Source organism: Perognathus longimembris, chromosome 3 (genome assembly GCF_023159225.1).
Source record: "Perognathus longimembris pacificus isolate PPM17 chromosome 3, ASM2315922v1, whole genome shotgun sequence".
Lineage (NCBI taxonomy): Eukaryota > Metazoa > Chordata > Mammalia > Rodentia > Heteromyidae > Perognathus > Perognathus longimembris.
In genome coordinates, this window is record NC_063163.1 from 86550338 (window position 1) to 86564947 (window position 14610).

General features: G+C 48.6%; 1 protein-coding gene across 9 annotated transcripts in view; it reads right to left on the reverse strand.

The window, feature by feature from the left end:
• Kdm2b (lysine demethylase 2B) overlaps positions 1-14610 on the reverse strand; it is a 90669-nt gene that overhangs the window by 42510 nt on the left and 33549 nt on the right. For all 9 annotated transcript variants that reach the window (XM_048342986.1, XM_048342988.1, XM_048342983.1 and 6 more), the window contains 4 exons: positions 9988-10103; positions 3586-3712; positions 1954-2429; positions 689-775 (listed from right to left, as the gene is read on the reverse strand). In XM_048342986.1, coding sequence (XP_048198943.1) covers positions 689-775; positions 1954-2429; positions 3586-3712; positions 9988-10103 — 806 coding nt within the window. The remainder of the gene's footprint in view (positions 1-688; positions 776-1953; positions 2430-3585; positions 3713-9987; positions 10104-14610) is intronic.

Here is a 14610-nt window from a genome sequence, read left to right on the forward strand (position 1 = left end):
TGACAAAATGTTCTCAAGACTTCATCTCAACCAATTTTTTAAAAAACAACTAAGTTTGGTTGTATATGTCTGTCATCTCAGATACTCGTACACAGAATGCATAAATAGGAAGAACATAGTCCAGGTTGGCCTGGGTATAAATGCAAGACTCTAGCACAAAAATAACTAAAGTGAAAAAATTAGAAGGGTAGCCCAGATGGTAGAGCACCCATCTAAGCAAGGACAAGGCCATTAGATCAACCTCCAGTAGCAAAAAAAATAAATAAAAACTTAAATTGAGACAGGTACTGGTGGCTCATGCCTGTAATCCTTAGCTACTCAGAAGGATGAGATCTGAGGCTCGCAGCTCAAAGCCAGCCCAAACAGAAAAGTCCATGAGACTCTTATCTCCAGCTAACCACCAGAAAACTGAAAGTAGCACAGTGGCTCAAGGTGATAGAGTACTAGCCTTGAGCAAAAAGGCTCAGGGATATTACCCAGTCCCTGAGTTCAAGCCCTGTGACAAAAAAACCCGAAAAACCAAACTCAAAATCCAAATTATTACAGCATCTACTACAATGACCATATCACTGCAATCGTTCAACACAATTGGGGTGCCCTCTCCCAGTAGCCCCCTGAAAAGCTGCCGACACGCACTCTATAAGAGAAGTGGGAAGTAGCCCCCCACCTTGGGCAGAGTGCACCTTACCTTAGGCATCTTCTTTGGCCAGCTGACCACAGGGACCCCAGTGATGGCAAGGCTGGGATCATCTTCTGCATGCTCCTTCAGGACATTCTGTAGCCAAACAAAGGAGGCACATCATCCCGGTGAAAGGGAGATCTCAAGCACTCAGTCTTGCTAACTTCTTACCAAACACCCTGTAAAGGCTGGAGGGTAATGCCTCAGATCCCCTACTACCCACAAGCTCAACTATGTACCCAAAGAAACAACTGTCAAACCTTGGTACCCCAAGTCCTGACTCAGCTGCTCTTTCAGTCAGCTTGTTGTTTGTATCCTAATCCTGGCACATGAGAACATTTATCAGCTCTGGCCACAAGTGGATACTTGATCCAATTTGACCAAGGATGGCACACCTGTAATAACAGCTACTCCAGGCAGGGATGGAAGGATCACAATTCAATGCCAACCCAGATAAAAGTTATTGAGATCCTATCAGAAAAACAAGCCTGACATGGGAAGTGTACACCTGTAATCCCAGCTAGTTGGGGGATGAAGTAGGAGGATCATGGTTCAAGCCTAGCCCAGGCAAAGAATGAGACCCTACCTGAAAAGTAATCTGAAACAATGAGGGCATAGACACAGATATATAGAATATACATATACATATACATATACATATATGAGCTATATATGAGAAGATAATATGTATGTACATAAACATATATATTTCCCTTTCCTGCCAGTCCTAAGGCTTGAACTCAGGGCACAGTTGCCGTCTCTGAGCTTCTTTTGCTCAATGTTACGGTTCTATCACTTAAGCCACATCTCCACTTCTGGCTTTTTTGGTGGTTTAGTGGAGATAGGAGTCTCAGACTTTCCTGCCTAGGTAAGGCTTCGAACCTCATTCTGCATATCTCAGTCATGAAGAGGGCCCCAGGACACACAGCTGTGCACATGACCCTGCTGCATCCTGCAGGAACCCTGCTCAGATCAGGGAGCCTTTCCAGCCAGGAGTGAGAAGTCTGCCCCACAGGCAACAGCAGCCCTGACACTGTACAAACACAGCCAGCTTCCAGCAGAGGTCGCTCTTCAGCTCCAACAGTGACCAAGGCTCAGATGCCCCCAAAGTATCTTTGGATTATAGTCGATTGGATATAGTTGGATTATAGTCCTGGAGAGCACCAGAACAGTGTGCACCAAGCCACTCTGATCCAAACTACCCACCATCACACAGAACAGAACCTTCTCATCCCAGCTCAGCTGCCCAAACCCCAGCCTTGATCTCTGCTCACCTTCACTCCCTCCAGGAGTGCCTGGGGGTCCTCGATGCCCTCTGGGACACACTTCTTGTTCTCTGGGAGGGACTCAAGTTTCTCCACTAGTGCCTTCAAGCCCTTCAGTTCAAACTCAGTGAGGTGGGTCCATTTGGCAGACACTTCGGTGGCAGGAGAGCCAGTGGGTGTCTTGGGGTAGTCAATGGGCATCGTGGCAGACTTTGTGCTGTCCTCCGACTCATTGGACAGTGTCCTTTTGAGGAACCGCATGGCAGGTGCTTTGGGCTTCTTCCCTGAATTTTCCTGATCCTCGGAGGGGGTGCTGGTGGGTGAGGTGGGGCCATCAGCAGGGGGCTTGGGTGCTTTATCTGCACCATGCCCTTCCTCTTCCTCCTTCTCTTCTTCTTCCTGGGGCTGCTGCTCACAGGATTCTTCCTCCATCTCCACCCAGGAATCCGATGAAAAGCCGTCTATACTGGTCTTTGTTGGGGCATCTGCAGGAAACAGGCAAAGATGCAAGATGATGGCTTTACTGCCTGCTGGAAGCTCTGGAAATGCCTTGTCAACACCCCCCACCTGTGTAGAGGCTCCAACCATTATAAAGGTCTAGGTCAGACAGAGATTCAAATCTCAGCTCTGCATCTTCCCAACTATGCACAAGGTTTCATCTCTTCTCTGGACTCACTTAGCACTTTACTAACTACAGAGAAATCAGGTAAGAGCATACATGACCTTGAATTCAAATGATTTACAATCAGGGAGAACCCCTAGATGTAGAAAGCAGGCTGGTAGGAAGCAGAAGGGGAGATTAGGAGGTGATAGGATTATAGCTAAAGAGTATGGGCTTCTTTTGGGGGTGATGAACACATTTCAAATACTGACGATGGTCGTACAGAAAAACTGCACACTTGGAGATGGTTAGCATGTATGATATATGAAATAGAGCCCAATAGAGCTATTTTTTAAAAATACAGACAGGAGTTCAAGCCCCAAAACTGGCAAGCAATAAATAAATGAGTGAGTGAGTGAATAAACAAACAAACAAGATATGGCAAGGTATTGCTGGCTCACGCCTGCAATCCTAGCTATTCAGAAGGCTGAGATCTGAGGTTTCCTGTTCAAACCCAGCCCAGGTAGAAAAGTCCCCAAGAGACTCTTATTTCTAATTAACTACTCAAAAACTGGAGTGGAGCTGTGATTCAAAGTGATAGAGCGGGCTGGGAATGTGGCTTAGTGGTACAGTGCTTGCCTAGCATGCATGAAGCCCTGGGTTCAATTCCTCAGCACCACATAAACAGAAAAAGCCGGAAGTGGCTCTGTGTCTCAAGAGGTATAGAGAGTTAGCCTTGAACAAAAAGAAGCCAGGGAAAGTGCCCAGGCCCTGAGTTCAAGCCCCAGGACTGGCCAAAAAAACAAAACAAAACAAAGTGATAGAGCACTAGGTTTGAGCAAAAGAGCTCAGGGACAGCACCTAGGCCCTGAGTTCAAGCCTCACAACCGCCAAAATAAAAAATAAAATACATGCGCTGCAGTTGTGACTCAGTGGTAGAACACTTGCTTAACACCTGAGGCCTTGGGTTTGATCCTCAACTCCACAAGAAGAAAAAAAAAAGATGTCATGAATATTTCCTTTAAAGGTTGGTCACTCACCAATAAGCATGGATTCTCGCTGGTACTCCTGAGTGAGGTGAGAACGCTGGGTCACGCAGTACACATATCTCTCCAAAACATACCAGCACATCTCATAGTAGAAGGGGTAACGGAACTTGGGCTGGACCTGAAAGCAAAGAGCAGTCAGGTAGAAGTCAGTTTCTGGAGGAAACAGGGAAAGGAGGGGGAGCCACGGGCAGAGGCTCCTGAAGGGAAGGTTTATTATTCTCACCATCTAGCAAGAGCTGAAATGGAGAAAAGAAAATGGGGAATGTCACTGGCAGGGAGGCGAGAGGGAGGCGCTGAAAGGGGGCAATGCCAGCAGCATGCACGAATGAGACAGAGGAAGAGGCCTGAGTAAGGACATCCCTTCACTGGTCCCTGAGCTACATGCCCAGGAAGGAGGACCAACGGGGTCCACTTTGTGCTTCTGTGAGATGCAGAAAAACAGAGCTTTCCTCTGACATTGCCCGTCCCTGAGTGTGGAAGCCCTGCCTAATTCCAACTACATAACAGACATGAACTCCTCATTCTAGAATATTCTGGAACACACTCATCCTCCTCTCTAAAAAACAGAGGTTTTCCCCTCCCCATTCTTACCCTTTGGTGGTACCCTCCAGCAATGCAGGAAGAAGGCCAGCAGAGAAGGCCAATAAGGACAGGAGTATCTAGCCTTACCAATGCGGGATAGATCTCAGAGGTGTACTCCCACTGTTCCTCTCACTTCCACATCATTGCCTGGCCTGGCTTCTACCAAGGGATCACTGGGACTTCAAGCCCCATTAGTACTGGATCTGGACATGGACTTACATGGAGACCCTCCCTTGGAGGTCTCTTACAAGAAGAGACAATGAGTATGGAGTGATATAAAAAGACCTAGGTCCTGGGATGGGGGAGTTCAGATGATGGCAGTTAGGAGTCTATGTGGAGGAAATGACAGCAAGAGATGGGAAGGAGAAACACCACTGATGACTCCAGAACAGAGGAACCTTCTGGAACCTGCATCCTGGTGGGCAAGGGAAGAATAAGGATGCACAGGGGTCCTTCAGATGCTATCCAATGGGTCTAGTGTATCCACACTCACACCTGGCCTGCCCTCTTGCCAGGGGAATACTTGTGAGCCAAAGATCTCTCCTCCCTTTTCCCATCCTGTGCCTGCTCTGCTCACAGTCAGAACAGCATTATACCTCCAGGACACAGACCAACACACGCACATCACTATCTTCTGTTTGCCCTAAAATACTTTTCCCTACCATTCTCCAAGTGTCTCCATTCTGCCTGTCCTCAGCTCCCCGTCCACTCCCAACCTGCATTTCAGCCATGAGGCCTTTTCCCACTATGGGCCCTCATTTCTTCCGCACATCAGGTCCGTTTGATCTCCCTGCACCTGGTAGATGACATGCTTTGGGACGCGATCAAGGCTGTCACATGCTTTTCAGCTCCTTGGGGAGATGCATGGAGTTGGATCATAGTCTAGCGTTTTCCTTGGCTCCAGCTACTGTATGAGAACCCCCATAGCATTGCTAGGATAGTAAAAATATATATATATATATATATTAATAATTGCCTTTCAAATACTGAATCAGTGCCCCCTGGAGTTTACAAAAGAGGGGGACTCTTAGGCATGAAGCAGACTATGATCTCCTGTGATGAAGAAGGGTGGGGTGCTCAGCCTCACCCTTACTCCAGAGTTAGGGCCAAATGATTTTAAAACCAATTGTCAATCCCTAAAATACAAGGTGAGGAACTTACACCATCATTCAACTGATAATTGACTCAAATGACGCTTTGACTTTTCAATATTTTGGACACTTGTCCAAGCTACTGTGCCATTATTGGCTTTTACAATGCCTGAGAATCTAGCATGGGAGAAAAAAAAATTGGGAGGACAGGCTGTATCTCAGAAGGGGAAGATAAATCTCCTGTTTGTTGCTGAACCCAAGGGAAACCAGCTGGGTGAAAATAAATGCTGATGAAGGAATTCAAGGGTTTGGGTCTTTTGTGTTGTGGTGGGTTTTTTTATTTTAATTTTTTTTTTCCAAGAGAGGGCTTCAGGAAACAAAATTTGCAAAGAATTGACTTACAAACAGGTTGTCGCCTTCTACCCTTCGCCTTCAAAAGGTTTCAGCCACATGCCTGGGAACATTAAACACAGGATTGCTCGATATTATTTGATGACAAACCTGGAGCCTCAACCGAACTGAGCTGTTAATCGACCTCAGTCCAAAAACAAAAGGTAAGGCAGTCACAAAGCATGACCGGTTCCCAGCCAGGAAGGTAACCAAATCTATCAGCAGATCTCAAGGGTTCAATTTGAGTTCCAAAGGCCCATTCAAGCGGCACATTGCCTGAACCTTTCCTGGGAGCCCCAGGTCATCTGAGAAGGCAGTACCTTTGCAGATGACAGAGGAAGCTATCTCAGTGGATTCAGAACTCCCAAGTGCCAAGGAGTTGAAAAAGTAACATGAGGGTGGGTGGAAGTATCTTAACATTCATTTTTCTCCTGGAAAAAAAAAAATCAGTGGAAGAAGTTAAAAAAAAAAAAATCGGATGGCAGGGGGAAAAGGGAGCTAAAAGGTAAATTATTTGCAAGTTCCAAACAGACTCACTGGCCATGAGGGAAGGACAAGCTGGCATTACCTTTTCAGGGAAGGCTGCTTTCACTAGAGCCATTAGAGAAAGAGAGAGAGAGAGAGAAAGAGAGAGAGAGAGAGAGAGAGAGAGAGAGACAAGTGTAAGAAGCAGCAGTTTGTGGAATTATCATTTGGCCCTTCCTATCACTCTTTGTTCATTTATGTTTTTGTCTGGTTGTGGGGCTTGAACTCAAGGTCTAAGCAGCTTTACACTTAAGCCACAGCACTACTTCCAGTTTCTGAGTGGTTAATTGGGGATAAGAGTCTCACAGGGACTTTTCTGCCAGGGCTGACTTCGAACTGCAATCCTCAGATGACTCAGCCTGGTGCCTGACTTCCTAGCTCTTATTAGCTTCACTTGAGCTAAAAGTATATCATAATTGTTGTGATCCGATCTTAAAGGAATGAGCAAGCAGCGCCTCCACTCTGCTGAAGCTTTCTACCACCAGCATCATCTGAGTTGGGAGACTCCCTCTACCAGTCCTGGAAGGCCTGCACCTGATTGGCTGCCTGAGGGACGCTGCAGGATGAGGTCGCCTACCATGCAGCCCAGAAAAAGGAAACAATGAGAGCAAGACAGAGCTTCCTAAACTAGGGGAATCCTGGGATCCCTCCTGGTCTGGATGGGGGACACACACACCCCTTGAGCTACAATGGCAAATTCTAGCCAGTCTACAAACTGATGTTTCCTCTGCCCCACCCACAGCATTTGGTTTCCAAGTAAAGCCATGTTTTAGGACTCCCAGACATTTTTTTTTTTTTGGCCAGTCCTGGGCCTTGGACTCAGGGCCTGAGCACTGTCCCTGGCTTCTTCCCGCTCAAGGTTAGCACTCTGCCACTTGAGCCACAGCGCCGCTTCTGGCCGTTTTCTGTATATGTGGTGCTGGGGAATCGAACCTAGGGCCTCGTGTATCCGAGGCAGGCACTCTTGCCACTAGGCTATATCCCCAGCCCCCAGACATTTTTTTTCTTCTTTTTGGTGCCACTCCTGGGGCCTGAGCACTGTCCCTGAGCTTTAGTGCTCCAGGACAGCAGTCTACCACTTGAGTCACAGGTCCACTTGTGCATTTTTTTGGTGATTATTTGGAGATAAGAGTCTCACACCTCACTGGGGCAGGCTTCAAATCCACATCTTCAGATCTCAGCCTCCAGAATAGCTAGAAAAAGCTATTTTTAAATGGCTATAACCTTCTTAAGGGAGCTCATGGGGCTGTGAAGAATTAAGCTGTAATGAGCTGACAAAGAACTCTGGCATGTTATCGGGCTTGCAGGACTCTCCTCTGTGTCTTTTGTCTGCATTGACTCCTAAGACAGAAACAATTGAGCCTTGCAGCCAAGCCCTCTCCCAAGACCAGAAATCAAAGCAGATTAAGCTTCCAACCCAGCCTGCTCCCCAGCCCCTCCCCAGCCAGTAACCTGCTTCAAGGAAGCCAGACAGGATTGCCTGCCTATTCAGCAGAGGACAGAGATGGGGGCCTTGGAGAGAAGGGCCCTGTCACACATCCCTATGTGGGCGACATGCCACAAGAGCTCAGTGTGATGCTTGGGGTCCTCACATTACCCTTGCCTCCCTGCCTTGAGTGCCACTGATGGGGGAGGGAAAGAGGCTCCTTTGGAAAAGAATGGGGCTCAGATCCTCTGCCATGTACAATTAGAACCCCAGGGAAGGGATCAGAGGCCCAGTTAAGTTGCTAAAGTATTTAGAAACCCTAGCCTGGCTCTGGCTTTAAGGAACAGCCTGGAAAGTCCAGCCCTGACTTCTCCCTTTAGACTGTTCTGTTTCTGTCCACACCCGCTGGATTGCTCACAAACATACTGGCCTCTTCTTCAGGATCAGCCAAAGAACAGCTGGCCCAAGTCCAGAAGCACTTGACTCAGACCACTGTGCCCCAACAGTGCGGTTCTTTCTCCTGAATGGCACAGGGCACGTGCTCCCAACCAGGGATAGCCTGGAGAAAGTCCATGAGGCAGGGAATTTACACAAGGTCAGGGTCTCGATCTGGGTCTCTGAGCATCACAGATAGCAAATCTGCTGCCCAGGAATGTAAGCAGACCTGGTACCACACCTGACTGCTGACTGGGCTCCAAGGGTTCTCCAGGATCCCTGGACCTGGCCCCTCAATGCTGAGACTGGCACAAGACACCAGACACACAGAGTGGCTAAGACTTGGACTCAGGTATGTAATTCCATGAAAATCTAGGCCTGAAACAAACTGGAAAACAGATGCTGCCTGGAGCAGCTGTGATGTGTCCAGGCCTGTGAATGCTTCTCTGGGGCAAAAGAAAGCCATCTCCATGGTTCATGAGAAGAGAAACCGCATGGTCTACCCACACAGTGGGGAAAGCCATGCTACAAGAGACATGAACCTTGAAATCACGATGCTGGGTGAAAGAAGCCAGACTCACAAGGATTGAAGGATTCCATTTATACAAATGCCAGTCCCAGGGGGGCAAGTAGATGAGGGGCTACCAAGGTTGATGGACAAGGGGAATGAGGAACAATTGCTAATGGGCACAGGACTTCTCTCAGGGATTACAAAAAAAAGTTCTGGAATTAGTGGTGAAGGTTACATTTGTGGGGGCTGGCAATATGGCCTAGTGGCAAGAGTGCTTGCCTCGTATACATGAGGCCCTGGGTTCGATTCCTCAGCACCACATATACAGAAAATGGCCAGAAGTGACGCTGTGGCTCAAGTGGCAGAGTGCTAGCCTTAAGCAAAAAAGAAGCCAGGGACAGTGCTCAGGCCCTGAGTTCAAGGACCAGGACTGGTCCAAAAAAAAAAAAAAAGGTTACATTTGTGAATATACTAGACACCACTGTACACTTCAAATAGTAACTTTTTTTTTTTTAAGAAAAAATATTTTTTTAGTCAGTCATGAGGTTTGAACTCAGGGATGGTATGGCACTGTTCCTGAGCTCTTTTGCTCAAGGCTAGCAATCTACTATTTGAACCACAGCTCCACTTCCAGTTTTTGAATGGTTAATTGGAGGCAAGGGTCTCCTGGGGACTTTTCTGCCCAGTCTGGCTTCAAATGTGATCTCAGCCTCCTAACTAGCTAGGATTACAAGCGTGAGCCACCAGCCCCGAGCTCTAAAGAAATATTTAAAGAGCCCATAAAAACATCAACAAAGAAGGACCTTTGGGCCAGTATCGAATGTGTGGGGACATGTGGTTAAGCTGCAGTATGGGAAAGGGGGAATGGCAAGGTCCCAGCCATCAATACTTTTCAGGGAAATTCACAGAGCCCTTGGTCCTAGAGTGTGGAGTGGGGGAGAACTGATCTCTGAGAAACTACCCTGGGCACTGTCACCATCTAGGGCCCAGTAAGCATGAGACCCTCATGAGACGATCCCAGCAGGCACCAAGACAAGCACAGAGCTAGCTGGGGACCTGAGATTCAGAGATACGGACTTCCCCTCTGTCAGATTTCAGGTCACCAGAGAAATGACCTGAAATGACAAACCTGACCTTGGACCAGGCCAGGCTTCTTTCCAAGAAGAAGATACTCAATCTCTTCAACTCCTTTCTATACCAGACAAGAATAAAAAGTCCAGTTCCTGATAGGTCACATTGCCTTCTCAAGAAACACTTCCTTTTCCACAGTAGGGCTTGGGAGGAGACGGGGGGCAGGAAACTATGGCCTGAAGATGAACAGAAACTCCAGGAGATTGAAGGGATTCTTGTGGGACACAGATGGAGGCCGGGCTTGAGACAGAGAGTGGGAGTGAGGGGTCACCACCCCTCAAAAGAAGTGGGAGCCTCCTTACCCGGGTTCTGTCTTCAATCTCGTAGATCCGCAGCTGCATGGGCACGTTGAAGCTGTGCAGGATGTTCCCGCCGAACACCAGAGAGTCTACAGGGGTGTAGACTGCATGGATCCAACCTGGATGAGGGAGGCAGAGGGGAAGTGAGCCCTGGCTCCTGGGGACCCTCTCCCCAAAAGGCTGGAGAGAAAGAGACAGCACACAGGAGGACACCAGGGGCCTGATGCAGAATGTGGAGGCTCTTAGCTGGCATGGAGGACCCAGCTCCAAAGCCTGACTGAACCTTGCTAACTCGAGTCTGGTACTAGGAAGCTGTCGACCAGCTCCTACCCCAAGGACCTCAATGACCCAGCCTTCCTGCTGGGACCTGGCTGCAGTTGCTAACAGAGGGGGGGAGAGAGGAGGGGAGGAAGGAGAGAGAGAAATAGGGACCCTGTTTCTACACTGGCCAGGAAGCTGAACATCTTTCCTGAGCCTATGTCTCCCCTGCCCTCCCCCAGAGCACCAGCCTCAGAAGTGGTAAAAAAAAGGATAGCCCAGAATCATGACTACACAGCAACATCCTACAGAGGGACAGCACCCAGATGAGGACTCAAACTTGAATGCTTTTCTACCACCCGAGTCATGCTTCCAACCTTACTTGACATCAGATCTTTGCAGGAGCATTTCTAGGTGGTTTCCTTAGCCACGTGACACCTGCACCCACCTGACTTCTGCTTCTGCCCTATGGTGCAACAGCTAATTACTCAGGAGACTGAGATCATAGTCAGCCCTGGCAGGAAAGTCTATGAGTCTCTTATTTCCAACTAACCAGCAAAAAGCCAAAAGTGGAGCTGTGGCTCAAATGGTAGAGTGGTAGAGTGGTAGCCTTGAATAAAAAAGCTAAGGAACAAGCATCCAGGCCCTGAGTTCAAGACCCAACACTGTCACAAACGCACATGCGGAAGCATACGCATACACCAAACTGAGGCTAGAGGAGTTAAGCCACTGGCTAAACAGTTATAGCTGGTGAAGTAAGTAACTCAGCTTTTAGCCTTGACTTTGCACTGCCTTGAAGTCTCAGGGGACAGGGGACAGGCATGGAAGCACAATGAGAGATCAGGGACAGAGGTGAAGGCAAGAACAGGTGGAGGCAGAGAAACTCATCAGAAGACAGAGGAGAGTGGGCTGGGGGGAGGGAGGATCATGTGCCAGAGGTCCTGAGCCTCTTCTCTGACCTAGGTACCTCACGGTTTTGCTGGAAAGAAAGTTGAGAGTCCAGCCTACCTCCTCCCATCAGCCCCAGCAGTTCCTGCCTCCCCCTGGGTGAGCTGGAACATACCAGCCACAAGTCAGTCAGCAGTCACCTCCGGGAAACAGAGAGACCATACTGGATCCCCCAGTCACTGGACAGCCAAGGTGGCCCTCCTGGGAAAGCAGGAGAAGCCTCAGCACCGAGCTCCCTCTCACAAGGCATAACCTCATCCTCCATTTCCATGCCCAGGTCCCCGGTGTGGGTCATCAGAGGATGCTGCTCGGTGGCCACCTATGCCACTTGTAGGCACCTGCCTTGCCTACCCTCTGTGCCAAAAGACAATGGCCGTGGCCTTTAAAGAGACCTGGCTTCCAGTGCCCCGCCTCTGCTACCTGCCAGATATCTTCGTGAAACTGCATTTCTATGTTTGCACCAAGCAGAGCTACGCTGTCTGGTACTGCTGGTGTCACCACTGCTAGCGTTATTTAAGCCATGCTTCCTAAGCCTGGGACTGAGGACTGCCCGAGCCTTAACACCCCATTCCTACAATCTTCCACATGACCACCCATGCCCAAGACCAAAGCCTGGCTTCCAGACCATCCCCGAGCTGATCAGGGAGGTAAGGGGCACCATCAGAGTCCTCTCCTGTGTGCCCACCGGAAGACTATGCCCTCCTGTGTGAGAACTTGGTGAGCAAGACAGAGGCACCATCACCAGTATTGGTAGAGGGGTTGGCAAAGGTGGCATCCACACAAGACTGTATTTACTAGCCTGGATTCTCCTTTCTCTCCTGGAGGTGGGAGCACAAACACATCTGACTTACGTTTATTACCATTGTGTATGAACAGGAAGAAACAAAACAAGAGCAGCTGTGGCAGGGAATCTGAATGCCCAATAATCAAGGGATTCTAGAAGCTTTTACTTGCTTTCCTTCCTACTCCTAAAGCCTTACGGGGGGGGGGGGGGGGGCGGAGAGGGGACAAGGAGGATCACCTAGATTAGAACAATTGTCAAGTTCCTCCCTAAGCCCTGCTTGTATCTATGTGGCTGCCCCCAACACCGCCCTGAGGAAGAACCAGCGAGGGAAAACCACAGCTCTCAAGAAGCCGCCTCTGTACCCACCCTCCCAAGGGCAGATCATTCTTGAACAGACTCCAGGAAGCCTGTATGCAGGTTACTTGGGCTGTGACTGGGCAGGGGAGGATGGCATCTGCCATCAGCAATAGGAAGGTAGTAAGGACGGGCTCTTTAGGCCAAGCAGCAAGGAACAGATGCAACCATGGAAGCAGAGTGGTAACCCACAAAGCCCTTCTCTGGGACAGTTGAGGCACAGAGTCAACCTCACCTCTAATCTCCACATTCATAGCTCAGAATCCAGCAGCTCCTTCCTTACCTCTGCCTCTGACGCCATGTCACACTCAGGCCCTGGCTTCCTTCACAAGCATCAATGAACACTCTTTGCAGAGGCAGCCGAGGGACACTGTGACTGCTGGTATAAAGCAAGGTTGGCCTTTTCTCTGGAGGCCCTAGTGGCTGGTATCAGGAGCCCAAAATGGCAAATGTGTTCTATATCAGGTCCAGGAGCGCGTTACAAAATGGGGAAATGTCACATGGCAATCTGAATTGCTTCCTTCTGGAAAAATGAGCAGATCCGTACACCAGGCCCCACTGCTACCTAGTCCCAACTGGCTGGGGCTGAGCAAGCCACTGCTCCACTGCCCAGGGCATAGCACCTTCTGCATCAGTTAACTCTTTACTGCAGTCTCTTTCCTGCTCTGCAGTGATTTTATAGATGGGCTGATCATCTGAGGCCCAGTCATGTTGCAGTCTAAGAATAATCTTACCTACTTGCAAGAGGCTTCTACTACCTGAGAAACAGAAACAGGAAGACTGCAGTCCAGGATGGCCTAGGCATAAAAGCAAGACTATGCAAAAAAATAACGCAGGAAGTTCTGGAAGACATGGCTTAAATGACTAGTAAGCACAAAGCCCTGAATTCAAACCCTGATACCTTCAAACAAAAGAGGGGAGCCAGTTCTGCATCTATGAAACCAACCAACAGCAGATCAGAATTATCTGGGGGTAAAAAAAAAATCCTGTTTGTACTGAACACACACAGACTTCTTTCCTTCAACAATAGCTGGCATTTACATTGTTTTAGCTATCATGAGTCATATAGACTTGGTTTTGCTATCCATTCATAGTGATGGACACGGCCTCCTGGGGATACCAAGGTTCAGATGTACTTAAGTTTGTCAGAGGTGTCATGAAGGGGCTGGGAATATGGCCTAGTGGCAAGAGTGCTCGCCTCATATACATGAAGCTCTGGGTTCAATTTCTCAGCACCATATATATAGAAAAGGCCAGAAGAAGCACTGTGGCTCAAGTGGTAGAGTGCTAGCCTTGAGCAAAAAGAAACCAGGGACAGTGCTCAGGCCCTGAGTCCAAACCCCAGGACTGGCCAAAAAAAAAAAAAGAAAAGAAACAGCAATAAGATGCTTTTGTTTTTGTTTTTCATTTGTTTTGTGGTACTAAAGACTGACTCCAGGGTCTAATGCATGCTAGGCAAGTGAGTTATCACCAAGCTACAGCCTGACCCTCTTATTTTTAATTAATATTCCACCTTTAGCAAAACCTGGAAGATGGTGGTAGTGCTGGTGGTTCAACCCTATATCCTAGGTACTCTGGAGGCTGAGATCTGAGGATCAGGGTTCAAAGCTAGCCTGAGCAGGAAAATCCATGAGACTCATCTCCAGTTAACCACCAAAAACGCCAAAAGTGGCACTGTGGCGCAAATGGCAGAACACTATCCCTGAGCAAAAAAGCTCAGGGGCAGCACCCAGGTCCTGAGTTCAAGTGGTAGAGCGCTAGCCTTGAGCAAAAGAAGCCAGGGACAGTGCTCAGGCCCTGAGTTCAAGCCCCAGGACAGGCAAAACAAACAAAGACAGCCATATTTGTGCTGTGGCTTAGAGGATGCTTCCAAAACCCTTCACAACTTGTGGAGGTCATCAGTCATCTCTCACCCCAGGGTGAGGGAGAGATGAGCTTCCCGCATTTTTGCATAGGGCCTTGAGAGAGAGCCTACAGGCCCCCATTGCAGATATGGTAGTAGAGGTGCAGAAAGGGGAAAAGACTAGCCCCAAGTCACAAAGAGAGTCAGCAGTAAGAGTAAAAGCATTCCTGAGTTTTTCTAAATTCACCAGCACCATTTCCACACACCTTCAGGATTGGAGCACAAGTCAGAAGGAGCCCATCTCTTACCAGGGTCTCTACACATTTGCCAAGGACACCCATCACACATACTGCCGCCAAAGGCAATGCCCTTGGTTCCAAACAAAGGTTCTTTCCATTCCTTGATTGCACCTAGCCCAAGGATAGTCCTAGAGCATGAG